This window comes from Emiliania huxleyi, assembly GCF_000372725.1.
Source record: "Emiliania huxleyi CCMP1516 chromosome Unknown EMIHUscaffold_138, whole genome shotgun sequence".
NCBI classification, from domain to species: domain Eukaryota; phylum Haptophyta; order Isochrysidales; family Noelaerhabdaceae; genus Emiliania; species Emiliania huxleyi.
In genome coordinates, this window is record NW_005201213.1 from 310645 (window position 1) to 335624 (window position 24980).

The window sequence follows — 24980 nt, forward strand, 5'->3', positions numbered from 1 at the left end:
ACACACACACACACACGCACGCACACACGCACGCACGCACGCACGCACGCACGCACGCACGCACGCACACGCACACGCACACACACTTCTACCCCAGGTGGAGAGGGAGCGCAGGCGTGTCGACGAGGCGCGACGAGCGGCTCAGAACGGCGCCGAGGAGGTTCACAGCCCCACAGCCCCACAGCTCCGCCACCGCCCGTGTCGCCCTCGTGCCGCTTCCGCCCCTCTCCCCTCCGCCACCCTCATCGCTGCCGCCGCCACCCTCGCCGCCGCCCCCTTTGCCACACCTTTCGCCCGCTGCTGCAGGCTGCATTGCTGGGCCAGCTGCAGCAGGAGGAGGGCGAGCGGGCGAGGGGCCTCGTGCCCGGCCTCTTCACAGCTGCGCCCTCTTCACACTCCAGCTGTGATCAGGCGAGGGCCGTCTGGTGGAGGAGCTGGTGGCTGTGAACAGCGTCTCTTCACGGCTGTGGCTGTGAACAGGCGAGGGCCCTCTGCGCGGAGCTCGAGGTGGCAGAGAGCCGCGAGGCAGAGAGTTGAGACAGGGAGCCTTCTCCCTATCTCAGCCACCGCCTCTCACCCTCTCCCGCCCTCTCCCGCCCTGTCCCGCCCTCTCACGCCCTCTCACGCCCTCTCACGCCCTCGCACCCTCCCAGCCCCCTCCCTCCCACCTTCTCCCGCTCCCGCCCTCACCCGCCCTCTCCCGCCCTCTCCCCTTCTCTCGCGAAGGCGCAGCTTGCGGCCGCCGAGGCGGAGCTGCGGCGGAGCGAGGAGGAGAACCTCTCCCTCGCCTCAGAGCTGGCCGCCGCCGGCGGCAGGGCCCCCTTGTTTACTTACCCGACCCGCGAGCACCCGAGAGTTCCCGAGATCACCCGAGATTGCCCGAGGTAGGCGAGCCCGCACTTGCGGGGGAGCGACCTCGACGACGCGGCACAGGCCTTCCTGCAAGGGCTGTCGTCGCTCGAGAGCGCGCCACCTCCCGCTCTCACCGCCCCGCCAGCAGAGTCGGAGGCGGAGCGACCCCTCAATGCACCCGAAGCGGAGCGGGCGGCGGCTGCGGCCGCAGAGCGCGGCGCGTCAGAGGCGGTCACCGCCGCTCCGGAGGTGCGGGTGCTCTCTGAGCTGAAGCTGGAGCGGCAGCGTCGGCAGGATCAGGCGGAGCTGGCGCGGCTGCTGGCGCAGTGGGCCGAGCAGGAGGCGGGAGGAGGAGCTCGGGTGGCGGCTCCGTGCTTTGCGCTGGAGAGACAGCTCGCCGCGATGGGTGAGCGTCTCCTCAGTCCGGTCGCAGGCTGCGGCGAGCCGCCCGTTGGATGACGCCCATCGGCGCGGATTTGTGTCATGCCGCAAGGAAAGGCGGTCGGCGTCGCGCGGCGAGAGCGGGACGGGGATTGCTCGCTCGGCGAGCCTGTCGAAAGGTGTGCGGTGTGGCTTGCTCGCCGGCGATGAGAGCTTGAGGACTTCTCGACTTTTTTTATTATATCTTGAATTCAGTGTGCTGTGTGTGAAGGTCGGCCCGCAGGTGTCTCACTATCTCTCTCGGGGCTGTAAAAAACGGGACGCCGTCGCTGCGCGCCGGCACGCGGCCCATCGGCATGGGCGAGGCCCTCTTCAAGGAGGCGTGGCGCGCGCGTGCGAGCGGGCGGCTAGGACCATCGGCCCTGCGCTGCTCTTCTTTGGCCAGATGGCCGTCGGCCTGCGCAGCGGCGGCGAGGGCGTCGCCACCGCGCTGCAGCTGTACTGCGACTCGCCCCAGCTCAAAGACCGCGCTGTCATTGTCGTAAGGTAAATAAGGTAAGGTAGATGTCTCCACACACACACAGTGGTGGGGCAAGGGGGGGCGACCCTCGCATCTCCACACCCGGACACGGGCAGGAGCCCCACGCGCCACGGCATTCAAAGTGCAAGCACTGGCCCGGTGCACGTGGGTGTGAGCAGCCTGCCCCTCCCTCCCGACAAACCAACTCCCGCACACACACAATCGCACTCTGGCCATCGAATGACTCCGAATGACTCACTGTGTGTGCTAAGACAGAATCTCCGCAGACATCCAAAACGGGCCGTGCCGCGTTTGTGGTGTCTTCTCAAGCACTAGCATCCGGGCGCCGCACTCGAGTGGGCGGGTCACATCTATGTGGGCCCAGTGCGCACATGCTAGTGCTATCCTGCCCTATGGGAGGCAGAGGGATGGGGGGAGGGGGGGGCAGAGGTAAGGTGGGGTGAGACTGGGGAGGACCTCAGAGGTCCTCCATTGGGGTGGGGTCCGGCTCGAACAGGTCACAAGTGACGCCGTTCCCGCCATCGCCGCCGACGCCGTCGCCCTTGTCCGCCTCGGAGGCGGAGGTCGTCGGGCGGGGCGTCTCGCCCGTCGCGAACCCGCCGCCGAACACGGCGTCGGCCGGCGCCGAGGCGCCGGCAGCCGTGATCAGGTCGGCGACCTTTCGGTCCCCCTGCAGGCCGCATCAATTTTGCCGCGCCGGGACGGCTCGTAGAGCTCGTTGGCGAGCCAGTCCCGGGCGACCTTCGTCGCCACGGAGCCCAGAGGGACCGTGGCGTACACCAGGTCGCCGAACCCGCTACCCCCCTCGGGAGGCAGCGAGTAGGCGACCTGGATGTTGGACCCGGTGGGGTTGTGCGCTCACGGCGTGCAGCAGCCGGCAGGAGTGCACGGTGGCGTCGCCCTCGGCCCGCAGCAGCGGCTGCACCGCCCCGCCGAACACGCCGAGCAGGCGGCCTGGTGCGCGGTGGCGGTGCGCGGTGGTGGTGCGCGGTGGTGGTGTGGTCGTCTCGTCGAGGGCTGCCTCTCGACTCTACTCCCGCGTCACAACGAAGCACGAGAGCGTGCTCGACAGAGCGACAGCGCAGCGCACTGCCGTCCAGTCGGCGAAGGGACGGCTGCTGCGCAAAGTGATCCGTTCTAATGAATGTACCGGGGCCCGACGGATAGATGAATCCGGGGCACCCTCCGCTCGAATCCCTGGCTAGGGGTTCGAGGGTGGCCCCCACCCTGGGGCCTCCCATCAAAGGGACTGCGGCAGAAGACGCCCAATCTTGCACAAGTGCAAGAACCATAGATACTGCCAGTCACACCATTGTTCATATAAAAAGAGCTGTGTGATAAAGACAAAAGAGGGACTTGGAGCTGCGCACACACTTGTCACTTCAAGAGCTTAAACTTGCGACATGCGCCACGACCCACGACCCACGTCTCTCTGCTTATTTATTCTTGGAGCACTTGGAGTGCAGTCATTAACCTCACATCCAGGGAGGGCCGGGGAGCTTCTATTCGGTGTTTTCATTTTCAAAATCAAAATTTTTGAAAACGTTTATGGATCAAGCGCCGTCTGAGTTTATGGATCATGGATAGAGTCGCGGGATTCAAGCACTGTCTGAGTGGAGTGTGGAGAGTCAGCATTGACATATGTGGCTGGGTTCACATTTCGACGCGTCGATGGTCGAGGTCGGCGACGACGACGACATCGACGAGGCGGACGAGTACTACGACGAGTATGTCTCGTATGACGACACGTACGGCGACGGCCTTGTTGCGCTGCTGCAGCACCTCTCGGCGGACCGCCGCTCGACGGTGCAGGCGTGGCTGCAGCTCAAGGACGACACGGAGGGGCGGGCGTACCACGAGAGCACGTGGACGAACCTTTCGGCGCTCGAGGAGGATTTCTGCTCATCAACTCGGAGCACCGGCCGAGCGACGCCCTCTCGATGCCAATGCCCATGCGCCCCACCGCTCGCACCTAGACCTACCTCCCCTCGCCCACCCGAGGGTGCAGAGCAGGTAGTGCGCAGCGTCGACAGCCGAGGGTGCTCCGCCCGACGATATGGGAGTGGGCGAGGGAGGAGCTTCGGGGTGATCTATATGGGGGACACTTGTGGGGCGAGGGGGGTGCGTGCTTGTGGCAGGGAGAGGCAGCGCGCCGCCCGCCCTCTAGCACCTCTCTCACCTCTGTCCGATGTTGCGTGGGGCGCACAGACGAGACCGGGGGCGTAGGGAATCATATCACAGTTAGAGCCGACCCGTAAACGTTATATGTTATTTAATCCTTTTGCGCTGAGACAAAGCCGTGTAACCGCAGGGCGGGGACCTGTTCCTTTTTACCCATCTCCTAGTAGAGGTGTCCGTTTTATTTATTTATTTACAAAGCCGTGAAAATGAACTGACTGGTTCAGAGAGCTTCGTGTATCGTGAGGGGGGCTTGCGTGGCGGCCTGTGCCGTTCCCCTCCATCTCCCTTGCTTGGTGTGTGACAGTCCGTGCGGTTTTTCGGTTATTTTCTTTCTCCTCGTCGTTCTAAATTAACGAAAAGATGGCGCTGTAGTGGAGACCCCGCCCGCGGCCCTTTTGCAAAATCCTGCAAATGGTGGGGACGTGTCTGTCCTCGACCCAGCCCTAGCACATGCACGCTTTGGTTTCAAAATTTCTTTTTTACCAAGAGGAGTGCGTGCCGTGCCTTAAAGAAAGAATTCTTAAAAGCAAGAAAGGAATCAGACAACCACGCACTCTACGCTGTTTGGCTGAATATTCTTCTGTGGCAGTGCGCGCCAGTCCCGTGCCCAGGGTCGTGCGAGGGAGCCTGGAGCACTCCTCGCGAAAATTCTTCTGTGGGTGGTTAAATTCTTCTGTGGGTACTAGCACGCGCCAGTTCGCACCTGTGTCGAGCCTGTGTGTTGTGTTAAATTCTTCTGTGGGTGTGTTGAAATCCTTACCCGTGGTGGCTGGTGGCTGCTGCTACCCCCTCGCACCGGGCGGCCCCCATTCTGTCTGCTCTGCAGGACGCGGCGCCAACAACGTGTGGAAAGCCGCCAAAACGTTCGGCAGACCTCTGCTGGGCTGCCTCTTTTCTTCCCGACGGTCGCTCGCCTCGGCCGGAGCCTGCGACAAATGGGAGGTTGCGCGAGCAAAGCCGTTAGCTCCAAGGATGTGGTGCTGGCCGAGGTGGACAAGAAACTAAAGCGTGCCGAGTCCTTTTGTGCCGCCACGCCCATGAATAACTTTGTGGGTGGCTTTCGCTTCCAAGATGAGGCCTCGATCGAGACGATGAAGCAGGCCCGTCACCGAGATTCAGTAATGTCGGAGCCTTTCGGATTCTCAGAATCGACCGAATGCACAGAGCCGGGCATGGAGGGCGGGCGGCAGGGCCCTGGCAAAACCTTCCGGATCGTGGACAACAACTGCGGGATGGACCCCTTCATCGCGGTGGATGACTTCACGGTGCACTACCCGGCCGTGTTTATCGACCACCCCCATCGGGGCTTCGAGAGCGCTACCTACATTCTTCCCGAGCAGCCGGATTGCGTCAACGAAAATCCTATCCTGCTGTATTACGACAGCACGTGCGGAGACCAAGAGTTCCCGCTTGGGAAGGGCGGGCTCGTCCGCATGATCACCGGGTCAGGCATCTCGCACTGTGAGGTTGTCAAGAGCAAGAACGACCGCATGCGCGCCATCAACATCTGGTTCAACTACCCGAGAGAGCACCGGGTCTGCGCGCCATACTCCAGGGTTTGCAACATGGACACGACAGAGATGCCTCTGCTGTGGGCGGCGGATGGCACCCGCACCATCGTCTTGCAGGGCGAGTGGGGCGGCTCACGCGGCCGCTGCTTCGAGGGCTGCCCAAGCCCCATCGAGTGGATCCACCACACCATCCCGGCGGGCTGCTCTGTTCGCCAGCCCTTCCCGGAAGGCTGGTCTGCGCTCGTGTACGTGCTGAATGGCGCGGGGAGCGTCGAGTTCGACGGAGAGACCTGCGAGTTGTCCACCGCCTACGACGACACAACTCCGGCATGCGTGCGCGCTCCGGCGGCGACGTCGGCGGCATCTGGAGGAGCATTCGACGTCAAGGCGACGAGCGGGGAACTGGACGTGATTTACCTGGCATCCAAGCCGGCCGGGGACAGGACTGTTGTATTCGACCTCGTGCCGGATGGCTCGGGTGGCACCTTTGTCATGTCGTCGGAGGCTGAAATCAAGTCCTCGTTGATCGATTGGATCGAGCACAAGAATGGCTTCGAGTACCGGCACGAGTGGAACAGCACCTGGTTTAAGGAGGTGCGCGAGGAGATGTCACGAGGAGCGAAGCCAGCGCAGGTGCGTGACGATGCGTTCTCCTCCGACCTCTCCGATCACGAGAAGAGCATCATATTGCTGCAAAAACGTATCGCAGACGGCGCATGAAGAAGAACGGATGCTAGTACGCGCCCCCCAAACCCAAAAGCGAAAAGGTTCATTGTAGTTACGCTTAAGGAATTTAGTTAGGGTATACCGTTTGGCACCAACAGGCTTTGATTCTTTTACGACCCTCACCCGCCAAGGCAGGTGCGCACTCTGCTAGTACTTGTGTGCTCACACCACTACACTGTGGGGGGTGCCCGAGCATGATGTATGTGCGCGTCTGTGCGTGTGTGGGACAGACGTTGTTGTCCGACGTAACAGCAGCAGCAGCAGGTATTCGTATTTCGTTATGCCGCTCTCGCTGACACCGGTGCGAGCCAACCTGGAGGCGCTTCCACACAAAACTCAAAAGCACAACTATTCGCAGACCTACGTCTGGGACGGCGCCGCTAGCGCTAGTCTATTCACAGGCCTTGATTGAGAAGAATCTTAAAATACAACGGCCTCTCTCTCACAGCACGCTGGCACACGACAAAGACGCGGGCTGGCGCGGACTGGCACACACAATTTGAGAAGAAATATACATCGTATCGCGGCGCGCTAGTCTATGAGAGGCTCACAAAAAATTCACACACAAGCAAGAACATCCATCCCCGGCCGGGCCCCCCAAGGTCACGCAAGGGCCAGAGAGAGAGTCGCGCGGGCACGCGGGCGGCGAGACCTCAAGCAGACGGGTGTGCCTTGCGGTGCTTTGTTCACTCATTTTAACGCCGATTTACACGCGGGTGTTGATGCGCAATCAAAGAATGACATTTTATTCGACATAGAGCTTGGACAACATGGTTTTTGCCGTGTCTGCATGTCTGGAACTGCAAATCTTACAGAGTCTCGCGAACCGAGAGAGTGGGAACAGCCTCGAAGCAGCTGCGTCTCTCACAGTCAGTGTCTAGCTAGTCCCAAAATCTCAATACACCGGGTCACGGAAGGATATTAGAGCCTCTTCGTTGTTGACACCGACTGGTGATGCATGTGTGTGTGTGTGTTTGGTGTGTATGTGCGTTGGCTGGGGGGATGTCTCTACTTCTCGGCATTTTCGATCACCTCTCCAAGATCGGCGGCGAGGGTGAGCATCTCCTCATTGTCTGTGTCGTTCTCCAGCTTCGCCATCACCTCCGCGAGGCGCGCCTTGAGCGCCGTCACGACCTCGCCCTTATGCGCCGTCTGCTGTGCGTTGCCTGGATCAGCAACCAGCGCTGCCTGGATCGTCTCGAGCTGCGCACGCAACTCTTCTGTCGTTTTCGGCTTGGGCTTGGCTGGCGGCAGGCACGTGTGATCTCGAGCAATCTCGAGCAATCTCGGGCGACCTCGGGCGACCTCGGGCGACCTCATGAGAGCTCGGGCGAGAGTACAGACTCCAGGGCGAGAGTACAGACTCCATCTGCTCCACCGACCCGAGGTCTCACGCAGTCTCGCGGCAGGCGCGCCGCGCGATTGACTCTGGCCACCACCTGCGCGACGCCGCCTACTCCGCCGCCAAGGCCGCATTCTACGCCGACCTGCGCCAGAACGAGACGGAGGCGGTGGAACAGTGCGGTGATCCGGGGGACGGGGCGGCGGACGCCGCCGCGGCGCGCGACTGTCGATTGCGACACGTGCGCGCGGCGCTGAGCGCGCAGGCGCCGGCATCTCAGCTCGTCTATGAGCGCTGGAGGCGCCGATGGGAGGGCCCATCCAACCCCTGCGGAGCATGCTCCGGCCTGCGGAGCGGCGCGTTGGGGGCGTTCCCGATCCAGCGCCAGAGCCGTATTAGGCTCTAGTACATGTCTTCATCGGCAGCAAACGCAGTCCGGGCGCGTCGTGTGTACTCACTGTGTACGGTACAGGCTCTCTTACCGATATGAAAATGCGCGCATCCCTATCGCCGATATACGGTATCATTCACGGATAGCGCACCAAAACAATTATTTGGAGACGGAAAATGTCTTCGAGATGGCGCAAGCACTTCTTCCCACAGACCGCTCAGACCGGAGCCTATGCGTGCCGGTTCATGTTGTGCTCTTTTGGTCCGCGTGGGCCGGATCCCTTCAGGCAAGAAGATCGCGCACATTTTGCCCCTGCCTCTGAACAGCTGCGACGCCCGGGTGCGCCTGCATAGCCCCTACCACCGCCTCGGTCGCGCCCGCAGTCACACCTCGCTGCCTCCGCGCCCGCGCTGCGGCGTCGCTGCCGACGCACACGTTGACCAGCGCCAAACAGCCATTCTGCTGCACGCCCGCCACCAGCAGGTGCGCCTGCATCGCCGCCAAAGCCACCTCGATGCCGCCCGCGTCTGCTGCGCGCTGCTTGCGTGCGAGCCCTGCGGCGTCGGTGCCGAAGCACACGTTGTTCATCGCCAAGCAGCCATACTGCTGCACGCCCGCCAACTGCGGGTGCGCCTGCATCGCCGCCACGACCAACTCGATGCCACCCACGTTTGCTGCGCGCTGCTTGCGTGCGAACGCTGCGGCGTCGGTGCCGGAGCACACTTTGGCCAGCGCCAAACAGCCAAACTCCTGCACACCCACATCCTGCGGGTGCGCCTGCAGCGCCGCCATAGCCAACTCGATGCCGCCCGCGTCTGCTGCGCGCTGTTTGCGTGCAGACGCTGCAGCGTCGCTGCCAGAACACACGTTGCCCAACGCCAAGCAGCCAAACTGCTGCACGCCCACATCCTGCGGGTGCGCCTGCAGCGCCGCCACGACCAACTCGATGCCGCCCGCGTCGGCTGCGCGCTGGATGCGTGCGAGCCCTGCGGCGTCGGTGCCGAAGCACACGTTGCCCATCGCCAAACAGCCATTCTGCTGCACGCCCGCCACCTGCGGGTGAGCCTGCAGCGCCGCCACGACCAACTCGATGCCACCCACGTTTGCTGCGCGCTGCTTGCGTACGAGCGCTGCGGCGTCGGTGCCGGAGCACACTTTGGCCAGCGCCAAACAGCCAAACTCCTGCACACCCGCATCCTGCGGGTGCGCCTGCAGCGCCGCCATGATCGCCTCGAGCGCGCCTGCGTCCGCCGCATTGTGCTTGTTCTGCGCCTCTTGGCACAGATTAACCAACCGCCCGCAAACCGCAAGCACGACGCGACTGACCGACCCGTGCGCCCGCAGCGCCGCCACCGCCGCCGCCGCGCCCATCGTCCGCACCTCCGCATCGCTCGGTGGCGCAGCGGCGGGGACATGAGCAGCAAAGCCGCCGCCGCCGCCGCCGCCGCTGCCGCTGCTGGAGCCGCCGCCGCCGCCACCGCTCGGCGCAGCGTGCCGCTGCCGCTTGGGTGCCGGGCCGGCGCTCGCACTCCCCTCCACCGAGTTCTTGCGCACGGCCGCCACCACCTCGGCCCCCATCTCCATCTCGACCTCGATCACGTACGCCGGGTACATCTGGCGCGACTCGTACACCACGTGTACGATGGACGCGTTGCACCCGTTCTCGCCTCCGCCGGAGACGAAGGGGCGGTGCGGCCCGCCGCGCACGCTGTCGTAGAGGAGTCGGGGCGGGCCCTCGACGCGCACCTCCGGCATGCGCATCGCCCTCGTCTCCGCGCTGATGCGCTGCCCCATCTCCTGCTGCGAGCCGAGGGCGGCCTTCACGATGAGCAGCTGCACGCGACTTCCGCCCGAGCCGGAGATGCGGTGCGCGTACCGGCCGCCGATCGGGTAGGACGGGTCCTCCGCGAGGTAGATGCCCTGGCCGTAAAAGCCGCCGTTCGAGAAGCGCGGGTCGAGCCCGTTCTGATGCGCGAGCACATCCTCCGCCGCCCGCTCCGCCGTGCCGTGGAAGAGGAGCATCTCGTTGACGTCGCCGCCGGCGCAGATGTGGACGAGTGAGTTGTCGCGGTAGTCGGCAGTACTCGCGCCACAGCTTCTTGTTCTGCACGCGCTGCACGCGGCTCAGCCTTGCGCTCGGGCAGCTCCGCGCCAGCAGCGTCTTGATGAGGAGCGCCTCGTTGCTCTGCATCGAGAGCTGGACGAGCTTCGACTCGGTCGGGCCGCCGTCCCCGCCGCCGGCGCCCCACTCGTCGGGGAACGTCATCGGCAACGGGCGCGAGAGGAAAGGGCGGCGAGAAGGGAGGAAAGCGGTGTGGGGGGGGGGGGGGGGGGGAATTTCCTGCGCTCCGGTAAACGTCTTCACAAACAGCTGCGAGACACCTAGAGCCCACCCCACATGCAGCAACGCCCCCCCGCCCCCCCCCTCTCACAGTACTTTCATCGTGAAGCGGCCGCGAGACGCGTGGGGCGGCTACCTTCTACTACTCGAGTCACTGCGCGCTCGTCCTCTTCTTGACGCCGCGCGCCTGCGCCTGCACCACATCTCCGCCGCCCGCCGCGGCGTGCGCGGCCGGCGCCGCCGCCGCCGTGGGGAGCCAGCCGATGTACCCGAGTGCGTGCATCTCGACGACAACCTCAAACGCGATCAGCAGCACGATGGTCATCTCGATGAACATGGAGTGGCGGTGCTGCGCGTCCTCCTTGAGCTGCTGCGCCGTCGCCTGCGCGTAGTCGAGCTGCTGGTTCACCGCGTCGATCCGCGCCTCCACCTCATACTCCTCCACCATCGCGTCGTACAGCTCCTCGCGCGCCTTACTCACAGCGGGAGGGGGGTGAAGAGGCGCCGTTCACAGCTCCCATCGCGTCGGACCCCTCCTCGCCGCGCCGCGTGGTCGTGGCCCCACAGCCAGTCGGGTGTGCTCATGATGTCGGGCTCATAGTTGAACTCGCGCAGCAGCAGCAGCCGCTGCATCATTCCGGCCGACGACTCGACGCCGCCGAGGCGAGGCGGCAGCATCCGCCGCAGCCGCGAGGCGCCGATGCCCTGCCGCACCATCCGCTTCATCCCGCCGACGAGTCTCTCGGCCTACGTGATATCTCCCCATATCTCCCCATATCTCCCCATATCTCCCGCAGACGAGTCTCTCGGCCTCGTCTTCGACGAGCTGCAGCCGCATGTGCCTCTGCAGCGCGTGCGAGACGGCCAGCTGGTCGAGCAACCGCGCGCCCGCGGCCGCCTTCGCGTCGAGCACGATCTCGTCGCGGCCCGTCTCGGCGAGCGCCGAGGCGGCGCCGAGCTACTCAACAGCCAGAATGTAAGCTTGTTGACGCGCATGGACACAGAGTCCTCTCTCTCTCTCTCTCTCTCTCTCTCTCTCTCTCTCTCTCTCTCTCTCTCTCTCCCTCTCTCTCTCCCTCCCTCTCCCTCTCCCTCCCTCTCTCTCTCCCTCTCTCTCTCTCTCTCCTTGAAGGACGTCTCTTCCTTGGCGACTGCAAGCCTCTCGAGCATCAGCGCGCTCGGAAGCTTGTGCGGCGCGGTCGCCCGCAGATCCCGCAGCAGCGCCTCCTCGAGCCGCGCCGACGCCCCCCACCCCACGCACACGCACAGCCGCTCGAACTGGGCAAACGCGCCGCCGCTGTCGCTGACCATGCCGGGCGGGAGCGGCGCGCGGTTGGCGAGGCTGTGGATGGAGCTGCCGACCGCGCCAACCTTGGCGCCGAAGGTCGCGGCCCAGTCATGCGCCTCCTCGCGCGAGGTGCCCGAGCCCGTGAAGAAGAAGAAGCGCGCCACGCCTCCGCTCGGCACGTCCTCCCCGTCCTCGGCCTCGTCCTCGGCCTCCTCCTCGGCCGGGATGCAGAGGTAGAGCACGTCCGAGACGACCCCTTGCGCGAGAGTGTCGGCGGCGGGAAGGAGAAGGAGCGCGTCTCCGTGCACGACCGGTGCATCCTCCCGGCTCGACAGCTGCCGCACCGCTCCGGCGCCGTACCGCTCGCGCAGCCTCGCCGCAAGCTCCGATGGTCGGTGCACAGAGCCCATCAGACACGCCGAGACACGCCGCGAGCTCTCGGCGCCCCCAGCGCCGCGCCGCTTGTGCGCGCGCTTCCCCTTCGATTGCGGCGTCCGAACCGCCTTGCCGCCTCTCGCGGAGCCGCCTCTTGTGGCGACGACAGCGGCGGCGGAGTCTGGCGACGCCGGTGCGGCCGCAGGCGATGGACTTGCCGCCGGCCGCCTCGCAGACGACGCCTCGCGTGACGCAGCGCGCCGAGGCAGCCGCAGCGGGGCTGCAAAGGAGGGTGGCCGAACGAATCTAGCGAGCCTCGGCAGCATGGCGGGGCCAGCAGGGAAAGCGCTTTCTTTTTTATAGCATAAACCCGAAAGAACTCTCTCTGACAGCAGACAGGCTCGACACAGGTGCGAACTGGCGCGTGCTAGTACTATCACCGGCACACCACCGGAGCCGCCTAAGCGACTCCGTTAAGAGCGGCAATGCACTTAGCTCCGTGCACAATGCCGCTGTCCCCGCACGCTAGCTCGTTCACCGTCTGCCACGCCACGGCGGTGTGGAGAACGACAGACAAGCGCTGCATCTGCAGCCCGTGCCAGTTCTTGGTGGTCCATGTGACCTCATCGAGGTGCTGAGCGTGCGAAAGTTTGTTACTCAGCTGGTCCGCCGCCTCCCGAAGAATTTTGCGGACGCCGTCCCCGAAGCCGCCGAACGTCTCGAAGTCGAGCAAACGCAGGTCGCAATTCTTCTCCCGCGCGAACCGGTAGTCGCCCTTCTCGTAGCGGGCCGTCACAGGTGCCCCCGCCTCCGCCTCCCCCTCACTCTCCCCCACCTCCTCTTCCGCCGCCGCCGCCTCCGCCTCTGCATCCTCCGCCTCCCTCCCCCCCTCCCCCCCCCCCTCCGGCCGCGGCCATGCAGCATGCCCTAACACTAAGTCGAGCAGCGCCCGCTCGGTGTTGCCGAAGGCGACAAAAGCCCCCTTCCAGCCGAGCCGATCGCCACCCTTGCATCTTCTTGGCCTTGCGTGCCGCGGCCTTTGCCGCGCGCGAGCTGCTCCTTGGTGAGCTCCTTCTCCTTTGGCGCGGTGCGCTCGATGTACGAGCGCTCCGCCGCCTTCACGTTCTTCAGCTCGATCTCGATGGTCGCGTAGCCAGTCCTTATCAGCCTGACCTGCGACGCACCGAACAACCGTGCGACACACACCGCGTCCTCTCCAGCGGTTGCACGCGATCGGAGCGATTCGATTCCAGAGCATCCAGGGTCCGCTGCGCCGATATCCCCGGCGGCACGACGGTGGCCGGCGCTTGCGCGCCAGCTCCGTCCGCCGCCGGTTCCGCGGCCGCGGTCCCGTCATAGCTACGCTCGCCATGGATCGGCGGAAAAGAAAGTGTGGTGACCCGCGCGACTCCGCTCTGACGGACCACGGTGGTGTCTGGCTCTGGGGGGCCGCGCCCTGGGTCAGCTGTCTCGTCTGCTGCAGAGAGAGAGAGAGAGAGAGAGAGAGAGAGAGAGCCAGTGCGCAGTGGACAGTCGGTGTCCTAACTCGTAATCTTTTTAGAATCTTTAGTTGCGGCTCGCTTTTACCCATCTCCTAGTAGAGGTGTCCGTTTTATTTATTTATTTATCGCTGCTACCGCAGCCGGCACGCCGCCGCGATGCCGTCGGAGAGCCGCTTGATGCGCCGGTACAGCGCCACCGCCTCCATGGGCTCGCCCGCCGCCTCGTGCTCCCTCGCGCGCAGCAGCAGGGCGTAGGCCTAAGGCGGCGAGGGGATTGACCGAGACGGCCCCGCGACAGAGACGACCCGAGATTGCGCGCAGCAGTGCCCCCATCGCGCTAGAGTGGGGCAACGGGCAAGGCAAGGCTCTCCATCCCATCTCCCACCGCACGCTGAGTTTGGAGGCGTGTGTGTGTGTGAGTTGGGGGGCAGTGTGCGTGCGTGCGTGCGTGCGTGCGTGCGTGCGTGCGTGCGTGTGTGAGGGAGAGAGAGAGAGAGTGCGTGCGTGTGTGTGTGTGCGTGTGTGTGAGGGAGAGGTCGAGAGTGCGTGCGTGTGTGGCTAGGCCTCGACGTCGTGCGGCGCGGTGCAGATCGGCGGCCGCCGCTCATACATCACGTCGGTGCGCAGGCAGTACCTGCCCATAATCCAGAGCTAGTGAGGAAGGGCGTCCCGCTCGTACACCACCGTGGCGCGCAGGCAATACTTTGTGCTCCCTCGCCCGACCGGCTCGCCCGCGTGCAGCACCTGGTGGTCGCGCAACCTTCATCTCGGGTCAGTTTAGGGCACCTCGCGCCAACTCGGGTGCTCTCATTGGGTACTCTCGGGCCACCTCGGGTCACCTCGGGTCACCTCGGGTCACCTCGGGTCACCTCGGGTCATCTCAGGTCACCTCGGGTCACCTCGGTCCACCTCGGTCCACCTCGGTCCACCTCGGTCCACCTCGGTCCACCTCGGGTCACCTCGGGTCACCTCGGTCCACCTCGGTCCACCTCGGTCCACCTCGGTCCACCTCGGTCCACCTCGGTCCACCTCGGTCCACCTCGGTCCACCTCGGGTCACCTCGGTCCATCGTGGTCACTCTCGGCCAATCTCAGCGCGGCACCTGGTGGTAGTACATCAGGCCTCGCCCCAGGCGCGGCGCCACGGCGTGCACGATCGCGGCCTGCGGTGTGAAGACGCCAATGTCAGGGGGGTGGGGGGGGGGTCCCGTTGCCGAGCGGTGCTTCCCAGCGTCGCGCGAATACGAGGGTCTGTCTGCCCGCTCTCGACGGCCCGCGGTGCGTGCGATCTTGGCCCGGGGGGTGGGGGGGGGGGGGGAGGGGGGAGCTGTGCGGGCTCTTGCGCAAACACGAGGACTACGAATCGGCAGCCAATCGGAGCACATGGACACGCAAGTTGCGGGGCAAGGCTTCGCACAAGAGCCTGGCGATGTACTGCGTGGCGGGCGCCGCGGCCTTTGAGTTCTGCGCCGAGCAGTCGGCGCCCGTGCGCCTCTACACGTGAGTGGCGAGAGAGGGAAAGGGTGCTGATGCGCCGTCCCCATTCTAGTGACCGCGGCCGACCTCGCGCCTTCCTAGAAGGCTCCTAGAAGGCTCGTAGAAGGCTCGTAGAAGGTTCCTAGAAGGTTCCCCATCTACTGACCGGTGCCGGCCTCGCGACGCGCACACCGTCACCGGGCCGCTCCATCGTCGCCCCGTCAAGAGACACGAGCAGCTGCGTCGCGCCGCCCTAGGTTCAAGGCAAGGTGCGCTTCTCAACACAGGGGAGGTGTGGTGGGGCAAGGGCCAGGCAACCCCTCGCATCTCCACGCGCAGGCAGGCAGGAGCTGGCCCGGCATTCAAAGTGCAAGGCCCGGTGCGCGCGGGTGAGCAGCCTGCCCCTCCCTCCCAACCAACCAGCTCCCGCACACACCTCCTCGCACTCGCTCCCGCCCCTCCCTCCCTCCCAACCAACCAGCCGCACACCTCTTCGCACTCATTCAGGTACAGCAGCACTGTGTAGAGGCTGCGCCGGTTGAAGTCGAGTAGAGTGGAGCCTAGGGCGGCGGCGGCGAGGGGGGTGTTGGAGAGGGGCCATGGTGGCAAACAACAGTGACTACTGCAGTGCAGCTGAGTGCAACCGACGCATGTCAACCGACGCATGTCTCAACGATCCGTACTTGTGCACGGATCCGTGTGCACGGATCCGGGCTCTACATCTAGGTGTCGAGCCGTCGGCGTGCGGCGCGAAGTGGCCGCCGGCGCCGTATCGGTTGAGCAGGAGGTGCGTGTTCAGGCCGCACGCGACCCACTCGCCCTCGAGCTCCGCCTCGAACAGCTCCTCCTCCTCGGACGAGAAGGCCACGCGCGGCGTCAGCCACGGCGCGAGCCGCAGGTAGAGCGCCTCGCACAGCTTCGGGTCGTCAAACTCGAGCGTGTCGGCGTTGCGCACGCGCCGCTTGTCCGCGTCGCCGCTCGCGTCCCAGAAGCCGAAGCCGCCGCTCGCCTCGGCGGCCTGCACGATCCGCGAGCACTCGTCGGCTGTGAGCAGGCCGTCGATCACGACGCCGTCGACGCCGAGGTCGTCGAGCCGCGTGGCGGACGGCGTCGGCCCGGCACCATCCAGCGAGACGGAGGCGACCGATGCGAGCGGCTTGGCGGCGATGTAGTCGTTCGGCATTCTGAAGGCTTGTCGAGGCAAAAAGAATTCACGGGCCCTGCCTTCTTATTAAATCCCTGTGTGGTGGCGGCGTGCCGTCCTCCCATCCCTCCCTTGGGTTGTCTGTGTTCTTTCTTTCTTTCTTTGTCCTTCTCCCCGATAGTGACAAAGATGTGCGGCAACAGCCTCCAGGTCAAAAAGAAGAAGAAATCGGATAGTCGGCGACGTACTGGGAGAAGAAAGAAGAGCGAGATGTCGAGGGCTATGAAATGAGGATGCCGGATGGTATGCCGATACCACAGCTGAAGAGACAAGAAGCTCTCAGCTGAAGGGAGACGAGAGCTACAAATATCTCGGAACGGAGCCAGGCCCGGGTGGGCAAACGGCGAGGGCCAGACGGAAATGAGGGAGCGGTGCGTAGCGGACTGCAAGAGGGTGAGCTGGATCATAGGCACGGAACGGAGGGGGCGCTTGTTTCGAGGCAAAAAGAATTCAGGCTGGACATTCGCGGGAACCTCTCCCCTGATCGTCCTTCCAAAATCCTGTCAGCAGAGTCCTCCTACGGGAATGTACGTAAGAGCTACATACACTGAGAGAGAGAGAGAAAAGAGAGAGGGGGTTGTGTTCTCTGAGAGAGAGAGAGAGAGAGAGTACGTACACTGAAAATCCTGCTCGTGCAGGTGTGGACCCTGTCCTCCTCCCCTATCCCTCGCGCACCCAGAGGGAGGGTGTTCTCTGTGGCTTGACTGGACCAGTGGCACCGTTGGCGCCACCACATCGCTGAGGCTCTCGAACATGACCTTCGATGGGCACCCAGCGCATTTCCCGCCGTGGTTTAAGTTCTGGACGGGATCTGTCGGGAGTTCTGGCGTGCTCACTGAGGTGAGGGCGAAGTGCTAAGCGGCCGTTGGAAGCGACCGTGGTGGTGCTATGCAGGAGAGCCGCAGCGCCGGCAAGACACGAAGAAGACCAACCCAAAGTGCTGCGCTAACCTGCGACCGCGCTCCGCGGACGGATAGACCTCGTGCCCTGCTGTGCAATAGTGTACATAGACCCGGGCTTGCGTCCGGGATTGTAGAGTAAGGGGTCTCTGGGCCGGCGCGGGGCCCCCCGGAGGCACCGTGCGCCGCGCCGCAGTGCGGAAACGGGGCTCCGGCTCTATGAGTCTCTATGAGCACCAACTTCCCGATTAAGTACGGTTGAGTAGAGGGCAGATTTGGAGAGATCTCGAGGAGTACATACAGATAGACCCTCCAACCATCAGAAAACTCCGACCTGATCGGTCGTACTGACCGCCGACAGATCACTCCAGACAGCAGACAGGCCGACGTCTGCACGCGGCCGGCCGGGCGAGAGGCTTGACACGATCCGACCCTGCGACCCTGACGCTGCTGCTCTAGCTATCAGCCATGCACTGCTGACTACTGCCACAATGTGCGACCTGTGCTGGCCCACTTGGCGGCCTTCCCGGTCAGTGGTGAGGCGCAGTTCAGAGCTGTCGATGGCGCGAAGCCGCACTGGTCCCACATTGGTGACACGATACCACCAAGTTTGCCGGTCCAAGAGAGAGGCACCGGCGCTGTCCTGAGAAGGTGCGTGGTCCCTCTTGACTGCCCATGCGCGCGAGGCTGTGTAGGCACAGCCTCGAGAGTGCCAGCAGCCAATCCGAGGCAGTTTGTGACGCGCATTGCGCCAGAAGCGTGCACACGATGGAAGGACACCTTCCTACTGGCCGTACGATCAGGTCGTCACTGAATGCTTGATACTAAGGCCGCGAGCTATGCAGGTGATCAATTGTGCATCATGGCACGGTCAGCTGCGCCGACAGGCTGTCGCAAGGCGTGATAGCATGGCCGCAAGTACGCCGAATTCCCATGAAAACAAGTAAAAAATCGCCAAAAAAAGAAAAACAATCCGAAAAAATCGGCGCCTGCGGCGGGCCATGGGACCCCATCTCCCCCCCGCATGGACACCCTCTGGGGCCCCCGCGCCGGCCCAGAGTAAGGGGTGAAGCCCCAGACCCCCGGTGCGATCGCGTGGACCCCCTTCCTTGGAGCCCCCCCCCCCCCCCCTCTTGGTGCGTGCGCACTTCGTGGTTCGAGAAGACATTCTATCATTCATGTGCACAACAGCTCGGCGTATGGCGTAAACGCTAGCCACCATCTTGGGTAACCACGTGAGGTGTTTTATATTCTGGGAATAATTGAATTATTCTCCGCCATTCTCGCGGGCCCGAATCCTCTATACTGGGGGCGCGCGGGCCCCGCCCGCGCCCGGCCAGGTTCGGATTTCTTTGGGGTAACAAATCCTCTCACAGCACACTCTGGCACCGACACAGGTAGGACAGGTTCGGACTGGCACCAAAATAAGGGGGGGCTTGCTCGCGTGCGCGGTGCGGGTTGCGGATCGTCGAGTACACGCCCTCACACCTTCCTCGGCTCCTCAAAATGGCTGGAGCGCCAAGTCATGCGGCGGCGTCTGCGCGTGCTGCGGAGCCCTCGCAGTCTCCCCATGCGGCGACTGCTGTCTGCGCAAGGCCTGCTGGAGCTGCATGTTTTGGCGCAGCGTCTCCTCGAGCACAGCCTCCATCGCGTCTGCCACCTGCGGCCGGGGGGCGGCCGGGGGGCGGCTATGCGCCAGACCGCGCGGGGAATGCCGCGCGGAGGCGGGGCCACGCCTCGCGATCTCGACGGCGCGTCTCGTCGCCAAGGAATGCCGCGAAGCCGGGCATGGCCCAGTCGCTGAAGTCGCGTATCACGTCCGGCTCGGCGGGCGTGGCTCGCGGGTCGACCGTCCGCCTCGCGACGACGTAGACGTGGTGCAGGAGCGCCTTCCTGTCGCGCAGCTCGGCCGAGAGGGACTGCACGCTGGTCTCGAGGTGGTCCGTCCGCTCGCGCAGAAACGCATTCTCCACCGAGAGATGCTGCAGCCTCTTGAGCAACGCCTCAGCGGGCAGCCCGCCTGCGTCATGGACACACGCCTCGGGGTCGGGGGCGCGGACACGGCACCGTGCAGGTGCTGAGCGCCTCGGGCTGCGAGTGCAGAGAACGCAGCTGAATACGCGACCTCTCGAGTGCTAGTCGGACTACACAGGATTTCGGTTCCGCATCTGGTTCATCCCGCCGATCGTCCCGTCTGTATCTGCGCCCCGCCCCGCCCCGCCGCCCGTGTCGGCCGCGGGCGGCGGCGGCGGCGGCTCCGGCGGCGGCGGCGGCGAGGACAGGTGGGCGGCGATCCGGCGGGCCACCTTCTCCGCCTCTGCCGGCTCTGGCGGCGAGGGCGGCTGAGGCGAGGGCGGCTCGGCGGTGGCGGCTGTCGGCGCCGTCGAGGCGGCGGCGGCGGCGGCGGCGTGGGAGGAGGTGGCGAGACTCGAGGGAGCTGGCCCGAGCACCTCGTCCCGGAGCCGCACGGGGTCGAAGAGCGTCCCTGGAGAGTGGCTGAAGAGCGCATCGACGAGCGGCGCGGCCGCCGCCACCGCCGCCTCGGCCGCCGCTCCGTCCATGCCCGTCATGCCATCGTACCCGCCGCCGTCGCCTTCGACGCTCCCGGTGCCGCCCTCGCCGCGGTCGTCGGGCGCTTCGCGAGCTTCGCGAGCCTCGCCACCGCCGACGACTGCGGGAGTCTGCACGGGAGCGGCGGAGGAGTCGCTGTGCGGCGCAGAGCCGGCGGCTGCTCGCGAACAAGCGCGCAGGCTGAGCGCACGCATGTTACGCAGCATCGTCGCCTTCTCCACGTGAGAGTGCCAACTGTCAATCACCCGCCGCAGCAGCGCGCGTGCGCGCGCCGCTTGCACCGCGCGGAGAGCCGCCTCGACTGTGGCCGCCAAAGTAGCGTCGTGGCGCGCGTCGTTGATCTCGGAGGCCTCGCGAATGTGCTGCAGCGCGGCCACGGCCTGATCGCGCTCCCGCATCACCGCTCCCAGCTCGGCGAGCATCTTCTACAGCACGGGGCGAGCGTGGGGCGGCGCAACCGGCGCGATCCACGGGCCGGCGCGATCCAGCCGCGATCGGATTTATTTTCGGGTGGACAAGCATCTTGAGCACTTGACACTGGATAGGGTCGATTCCGCATGGTACGGGACCCCTCGATCGTCTCACCCTCCCTCGCTGGCGTGCTCATGGGGGGGGGTCATAACAAACACGGTCCAGGATCTTGCTCGAGCAGCGAGGCGACTTTGTGCTCGTCAAGATCGACCTCAAAAACGCGTACAACGAGATCGATGGTTCGGCGCTTCTCCGCCGCTGCTCGGAGGTGCCGGAGCTGGCGCCGTTCATGCCGCTTCTTCACGCGACGCTCATGTCCGCGACGAGCCTGCTCGCTCGTCGCACGTCGGGCCCCAGCGGACGCGGCTCTTTGAGCAGCACCACCTCGAGGGGCAGACGTGCCGCGCTGAGACCTCGCGTGGCGGCGACTCGGCGACCGGCACGCAGCAGGGCGGGCCCCCATCGAGCGGCGCCTTCTGCATCGCCATCCAGCCGGAGCTGGCTGCCCTCGACGCCGAGCTGAGGCCGTTCGGTGGCGGGGCTTGGGCGGAGATGGACGACATCTTCGCGCTAGGACCGGCGGCCGCCGTCTTCCCGGCGGTCAAGCGCTTCGGCGAGGCGGTCAAGGCGTCGCTCAACCTCGAGATGCAGGTCTCGAAGCTCGAGTGCTTCTCTCCCGAGTACAACCTCTCGCACTGCCCGTGGCGGGAGGCGTTGGGCGCGCCAGTCGGCATGGTGCTGGTGCCGGGGGAGGATGGCGGGTCGCGCGCGTACCGAGGCGTGATGGTCGCGGGCTGCCCATGGGGGAGGCAGGGTTTGTGGATGCGTGGTTACGCGCCCAGGTGAGCAGTATCGAGAGCTACATCGAGAAGACGGTTCTTTCGCTACGTGCTGCGAGCCCCCACGCGCTGTGGGCCGCCATCTACTACTCCTGCTCTGCCAAGTTCGACTTCATCCTCCGGCACCTCCCTCCCGACCAGACGGTGACCCACGCTCGCGTCGTCGACGCTGCGCTCACCCGTGCCGCTGACTGAGGCGTGCGGCTACGAGGGCGTGCTCTTCGACGCCATCACCGCGCGGCGGGCTCGCCTGCCTGCGCGGATGCGCGGCCTCGGCCTGCGCTCGCTCGAGGAGGTGGCGCCGGCTGCGTTCTGCGCCTGCTTTGTCGAGGCGGCCGAGAGGTTCCTCGACAGGTCGACGCCCGGCGGCGGCAGCGAGCGTGGCTTCTTCCAGATGCTCGCTCCGCTCTTCGGCCACGGCGCCTTCGAGTTGCCGTACCCGAACAGCCCTCGCCTCTCGCGCTTCCTCTCGGGCTGCACCACCAACGTCAACCCGCTCGGCGCGCAACTGGGGCAGCTGACGCCGACGGGCGAGTCCTTCAAGAGGGCGTGGGAGGGCATGCAACGAGAGGTCCGCGGCTGGATCCTTGGATGCTGAAGGGGCTGACAGCGGGGACGTGGCCCCGAGTGGCGTAGTGCCGTACGCTCACTTGGGATGTGTGGCAGCCCAGCTCGCTGAGTGTCTTGTGAGCTTGTGTGTGTCTATGTGTCTCTCAAGCTCGTGCCGTCATCTCCTGTCTCGCGTTTGTTTCCATCCACTGAAAGGGAGGAAGAATACGTCTGTAGCAGGTTTGCCTCTCGCACCCCGTCTGTTTTCCTTTCCTTTTCCCTCTACAACACCCTCTAGCTGTGTACTATTTTCCCGGGAAAACTGCGTGGAAATCGTCAAATTTGGGCTCTGAGCCGAGTATAGTCTGAGGCTGGTTTGGGCCCAAAATCAGCCAAGTTTTAGGCCAAATCGGCAAAATGCCGGGAATTTCGCGGAGAACCCGTGTATACCTGGAAATTACCCTGCGACCGCCTGGGTATTTTGTCGATTTCCTCAATTTTGCCTCAGACAGATTTTGAGAGATATTTTTAGTGTTCAGATTTTGCCCCAGACCAGCTCTCAGACTCAGGGAAACTCGCGAGTTTCCAGAATGGAGCACCAAACACCCTCTGTTTTCCCTGGAAATTTCCGGAAACGCAAAGTGCTGGGGACCCTCTGTTTTCCTTTTTGTTTGCCGGAAAACCTGCTACATCCCAAGCGTCCACCCATCGCGGTCCGCGCTGGTGTCCAGTCCGAGCCTGACTGTTCTTCGCCTTCCTATCTATCTATGGGGTCTGTTCACACACTGTTTACCACGGTTAGACCCTATGCAATAGGTAGGCTACACGCGGTCCCGTTTTGACCGCCCTCCCCAGCGTCCGCGCTTCCCCCTCTCTCCTCCCTGACCCTGTGAGCTCTGTGTTTTCAGGGGCCTATTCCATGTTGTGGCTTCTCTCACACAGTACATACGGCTCGGAGCTCGGCGGCATATGTCAGCGCGTTTTTGCTCGGAAATTTTACAACAGAGCTCCCTCCGAGCTCCATGCGGCAAAAAGAATTCGGGCACCCCGCGTCATGAGCGGCGCCGGCGGCCCAGCCCTGCTGCCCGACCTGGCACGGGGCGATCTGGGCTCGCTGCTCGCCCTCCTCTCCGGGCGACAGACACGCGGCAGGCTCGACGCGCGGCACCCGACCGAGAAGCAAGACACGCTGCTCACCTGGGCCACTCGTCACGGGCAAGCGCCGAGGCGGTGCGGCTGCTGCTCGAGGGCGGCGCGAGCGTTGGGGCGGCTGACGGGGACGCCGCCTCCGCTCTCTTCCTCGCGCGCGAGAGGGGCCACCTCGAGTGCGTCCGGCTGTTCCTCGAGGCCAATGCGGCGGTCGGCCAAGCCCAGGCAGAACGGCGCCACGCCGCTGCTCATTGCAAGCCAGGAGGGTGAGCTCAGCTGCGCCCGGCTGCTGCTCGAGGCGGGCGCGGTGGTCAATCAGGCCGATGAGGACGGCGCTACGCCGCTGTTCATGGCGTGCCAGGAGGGCCACCTCGAGTGCGTCCAGCTGCTTCTCAGCGGCGGTCAAACCTGCCGCTCCGCGCGGCGCGCTGAGGGCAGCCGAGGTTGAGGTCGACCGCCACCACGCCGCGGCAGCGCTCGGCCTGCCTCGCAGCGTCGAGCAGCGTCTGCGGGTCGTTGCCCGAAGAGTGGGCGACCAGCGGGCAGTCGTCGGCTGGCGCTCCAGCAGGGGACGGCAAACTCCTCGGACCGGATCATCGGCGTGTAGCATAGCTGCGCGCTGTGCCGCCGAGCGAGGAGCCGGAAAGCCAGCTCGCTGCCGACATCGGGGCGAGGATAAGCCGATGCGGCGGCAACGGCTGGCGCGGCGGAGGCAGCGCGGCGGAGGTGGTCAGCCCCCTGCGGAAAAACGGGAAAAGAAATGAACGGCCCGCGACTCAAGCTCTTCAAGACAACCCACTCTAATCCCATGCACGCCCCCCTACACCATCTCCACTCTCAGAGCCCGCTCACATCTCGAGCTTGAACCCTTCCCGCCCGCTCACCGCATCCTGAATCGCTTTCTTCCCCTCATCGCTCAAATTGTTGCCGCGGAGGTCGATGCTCGTCAGCACCCCGTTAACCTCGAGCGCCTTGGCGATGGCAAGTATGCCTGTCCTGTCTGCCAGCTTCAGCTCGCCATCGGAGTCCACGCCCTCGCTCACGACCATCTCGCGCCCCTGATAAACCACCTTAGCCCCGACCTCCTTGGACTCGCCCTCGACCTCGCTCGCCTTGATGTAATCGGTCTCGCCGCCGATGTTGTTGCCGGACAAATCGAGGTTGGTCAGCACCCCGTTGCCGCGCAGCGCCTCGGCGATCGCAATGGCGCCCGTGACGTGGATGTTGTTGTTACAGAGGTTCAAGGAGGTCAATACCGCGCTGCCCGACACGTACTCGGCGATCTCTGCGGCGCCAGTCGGGCCGATGCCGCAGTTTTCCAAGGCCAGCGAGGTGAGCTTGTTGCGCTGCCGCTCGACGCGGACGATGCCGAGGGCCGCCTCCTCGGTGAGGCCGTTCGAGCCCACATCCAAGGAGGTCAGCACCCCGTTGACGCGAAGAGCGGAGGCCAGCGCAGCGGCGCCCTCGGCGCGGATGTTGTTGCCTTTGAGATTGAGGGTGGTCATCACCCCGTTGCCGCGTAGCGCCTCTGCGATCGCGGCTGCGCCCTCCGCGCCGATGCTGTTGTGCGGGAGCGCGAGGGTGGTCAGCACCGCGCTGCCCGACACGTACTCGGCGATCTCCGCGGCGCCAGTCGGGCCGATGCTGCAGCGAGCCAAGCTCAGCGAGGTCAGCTTGTTGCGCTGCCGCTCGACGCGCACGATGCCGAGGGCCGCCTCCTCGGTGAGGTCGTTGAAGCCCAGATTCAAAGAGGTCAATACCCCGTTGACCGAAACCCCCGCCGCGACGACCGCAGCCGATGCGGGTCCGAGGCGCTTCCCCGACAAGTCGAGCGACGGCACCGCCTCGCGCCCGTTGAGCTGCAGCGGGTTGAGCGGCATCGCGCGCTCCTCGCCCACGCTCAGCGCGACGAGCGTGTGCGTCTTCCGCACCGCGCCGAGCAGCGCCTCCCGCACGCGGCCGCACACCTTGCCCCAGTCGAGCGTCAGCGACGTCAGCGCCGACGGCTCCGACTCCATCCACGCGACCACCGTGCCCACCATCACGCCATCGTCGCTGCCAAGGTCGAGCCCCGTCAAATCGACGCCGCTGGCCTGCAGTGGCAATACCGTATCCATCGCCGCGGCAAGCCCGCCGCCGCCGCCGCGCTGCATCGCCGCCGCAAGCACCGCCGCGCGCTTCACCTTGAGCGCGTCGCCCACCGCCGCTTGGAAGCGCAGGTCATGGTTGTACGCCTCAGCCTTGTCGCCGAGCGGCGCCTCGAGACGCGTGTCCGCCGCGCCCCCGGCGTCCGCGCATCGCTCGAGGCCGAGATGCACGCGAACTAGTTGCGACGCCTCCTCCGCTGCCTCGTCCGCCACCCCCCGGCGCACCTCCGCCGCCATCTGCGCGC

At 65.0% G+C, this 24980-nt stretch overlaps 10 protein-coding genes across 10 annotated transcripts in view; 3 read left to right on the top strand and 7 right to left on the bottom strand.

Annotated features, from left to right (window-relative positions):
* The window catches only part of EMIHUDRAFT_455284 (hypothetical protein), a gene marked incomplete at both ends in the record, with an annotated part of 4403 nt that extends 2620 nt beyond the window's left edge, over nucleotides 1-1783 (top strand). The window contains 6 exons of the mRNA XM_005788156.1: nucleotides 98-160; nucleotides 307-360; nucleotides 481-507; nucleotides 889-1212; nucleotides 1286-1412; nucleotides 1611-1783. Coding sequence (XP_005788213.1) covers nucleotides 98-160; nucleotides 307-360; nucleotides 481-507; nucleotides 889-1212; nucleotides 1286-1412; nucleotides 1611-1783 — 768 coding nt within the window. The remainder of the gene's footprint in view (nucleotides 1-97; nucleotides 161-306; nucleotides 361-480; nucleotides 508-888; nucleotides 1213-1285; nucleotides 1413-1610) is intronic.
* A 448-nt stretch (nucleotides 1784-2231) lies between these two features.
* EMIHUDRAFT_227342 (hypothetical protein) lies at nucleotides 2232-3094 on the bottom strand (the record flags this gene model as incomplete). Its single annotated transcript, XM_005788157.1, has 4 exons — nucleotides 2232-2444; nucleotides 2516-2602; nucleotides 2820-2911; nucleotides 3064-3094. The coding sequence occupies 4 exons, from the start codon at nucleotides 3092-3094 to the stop codon at nucleotides 2232-2234; spliced, it is 423 nt and encodes a 140-aa protein (XP_005788214.1).
* Nucleotides 3095-4716: 1622 nt separating this feature from the next.
* On the top strand, nucleotides 4717-6186 carry EMIHUDRAFT_455285 (hypothetical protein; the record flags this gene model as incomplete). Its single annotated transcript, XM_005788158.1, has 1 exon — nucleotides 4717-6186. The coding sequence occupies exon 1, from the start codon at nucleotides 4891-4893 to the stop codon at nucleotides 6184-6186; it is 1296 nt and encodes a 431-aa protein (XP_005788215.1). The 5' UTR covers nucleotides 4717-4890.
* Nucleotides 6187-6889: 703 nt separating this feature from the next.
* On the bottom strand, nucleotides 6890-7561 carry EMIHUDRAFT_455286 (hypothetical protein; the record flags this gene model as incomplete). The annotated part of the gene is made up of 2 exons (XM_005788159.1): nucleotides 6890-7395; nucleotides 7553-7561. 2 exons carry the CDS (start codon nucleotides 7559-7561, stop codon nucleotides 7201-7203), a joined length of 204 nt encoding a protein of 67 aa, XP_005788216.1. The 3' UTR covers nucleotides 6890-7200.
* A 508-nt stretch (nucleotides 7562-8069) lies between these two features.
* EMIHUDRAFT_362945 (hypothetical protein) lies at nucleotides 8070-8763 on the bottom strand. The gene has a single exon (XM_005788160.1). It carries the CDS (start codon nucleotides 8715-8717, stop codon nucleotides 8208-8210), a length of 510 nt encoding a protein of 169 aa, XP_005788217.1. The 5' UTR covers nucleotides 8718-8763; the 3' UTR covers nucleotides 8070-8207.
* A 1595-nt stretch (nucleotides 8764-10358) lies between these two features.
* EMIHUDRAFT_440905 (hypothetical protein) lies at nucleotides 10359-11315 on the bottom strand. The gene is made up of 3 exons (XM_005788161.1): nucleotides 11078-11315; nucleotides 10813-11013; nucleotides 10359-10738 (listed from the first exon to the last, which is right to left on the bottom strand). The coding sequence occupies exons 1-3, from the start codon at nucleotides 11102-11104 to the stop codon at nucleotides 10418-10420; spliced, it is 549 nt and encodes a 182-aa protein (XP_005788218.1). The 5' UTR covers nucleotides 11105-11315; the 3' UTR covers nucleotides 10359-10417.
* A 2247-nt stretch (nucleotides 11316-13562) lies between these two features.
* Nucleotides 13563-16573, bottom strand: EMIHUDRAFT_227348 (hypothetical protein; the record flags this gene model as incomplete). The annotated part of the gene is made up of 7 exons (XM_005788162.1): nucleotides 13563-13688; nucleotides 14002-14065; nucleotides 14848-14924; nucleotides 15073-15159; nucleotides 15396-15466; nucleotides 15627-16090; nucleotides 16524-16573. 7 exons carry the CDS (start codon nucleotides 16571-16573, stop codon nucleotides 13563-13565), a joined length of 939 nt encoding a protein of 312 aa, XP_005788219.1.
* A 1296-nt stretch (nucleotides 16574-17869) lies between these two features.
* On the bottom strand, nucleotides 17870-20002 carry EMIHUDRAFT_227350 (hypothetical protein; the record flags this gene model as incomplete). The annotated part of the gene is made up of 4 exons (XM_005788163.1): nucleotides 17870-17897; nucleotides 18711-19029; nucleotides 19438-19494; nucleotides 19672-20002. The coding sequence occupies 4 exons, from the start codon at nucleotides 20000-20002 to the stop codon at nucleotides 17870-17872; spliced, it is 735 nt and encodes a 244-aa protein (XP_005788220.1).
* Nucleotides 20003-20137: 135 nt separating this feature from the next.
* EMIHUDRAFT_227351 (hypothetical protein) lies at nucleotides 20138-21488 on the top strand (the record flags this gene model as incomplete). The annotated part of the gene is made up of 5 exons (XM_005788164.1): nucleotides 20138-20158; nucleotides 20233-20319; nucleotides 20409-20792; nucleotides 20861-21034; nucleotides 21087-21488. 5 exons carry the CDS (start codon nucleotides 20138-20140, stop codon nucleotides 21486-21488), a joined length of 1068 nt encoding a protein of 355 aa, XP_005788221.1.
* A 1948-nt stretch (nucleotides 21489-23436) lies between these two features.
* On the bottom strand, nucleotides 23437-24972 carry EMIHUDRAFT_227352 (hypothetical protein; the record flags this gene model as incomplete). The annotated part of the gene is made up of 2 exons (XM_005788165.1): nucleotides 23437-24681; nucleotides 24772-24972. The coding sequence occupies 2 exons, from the start codon at nucleotides 24970-24972 to the stop codon at nucleotides 23437-23439; spliced, it is 1446 nt and encodes a 481-aa protein (XP_005788222.1).
* Between the last annotated feature and the right edge of the window lie 8 nt (nucleotides 24973-24980).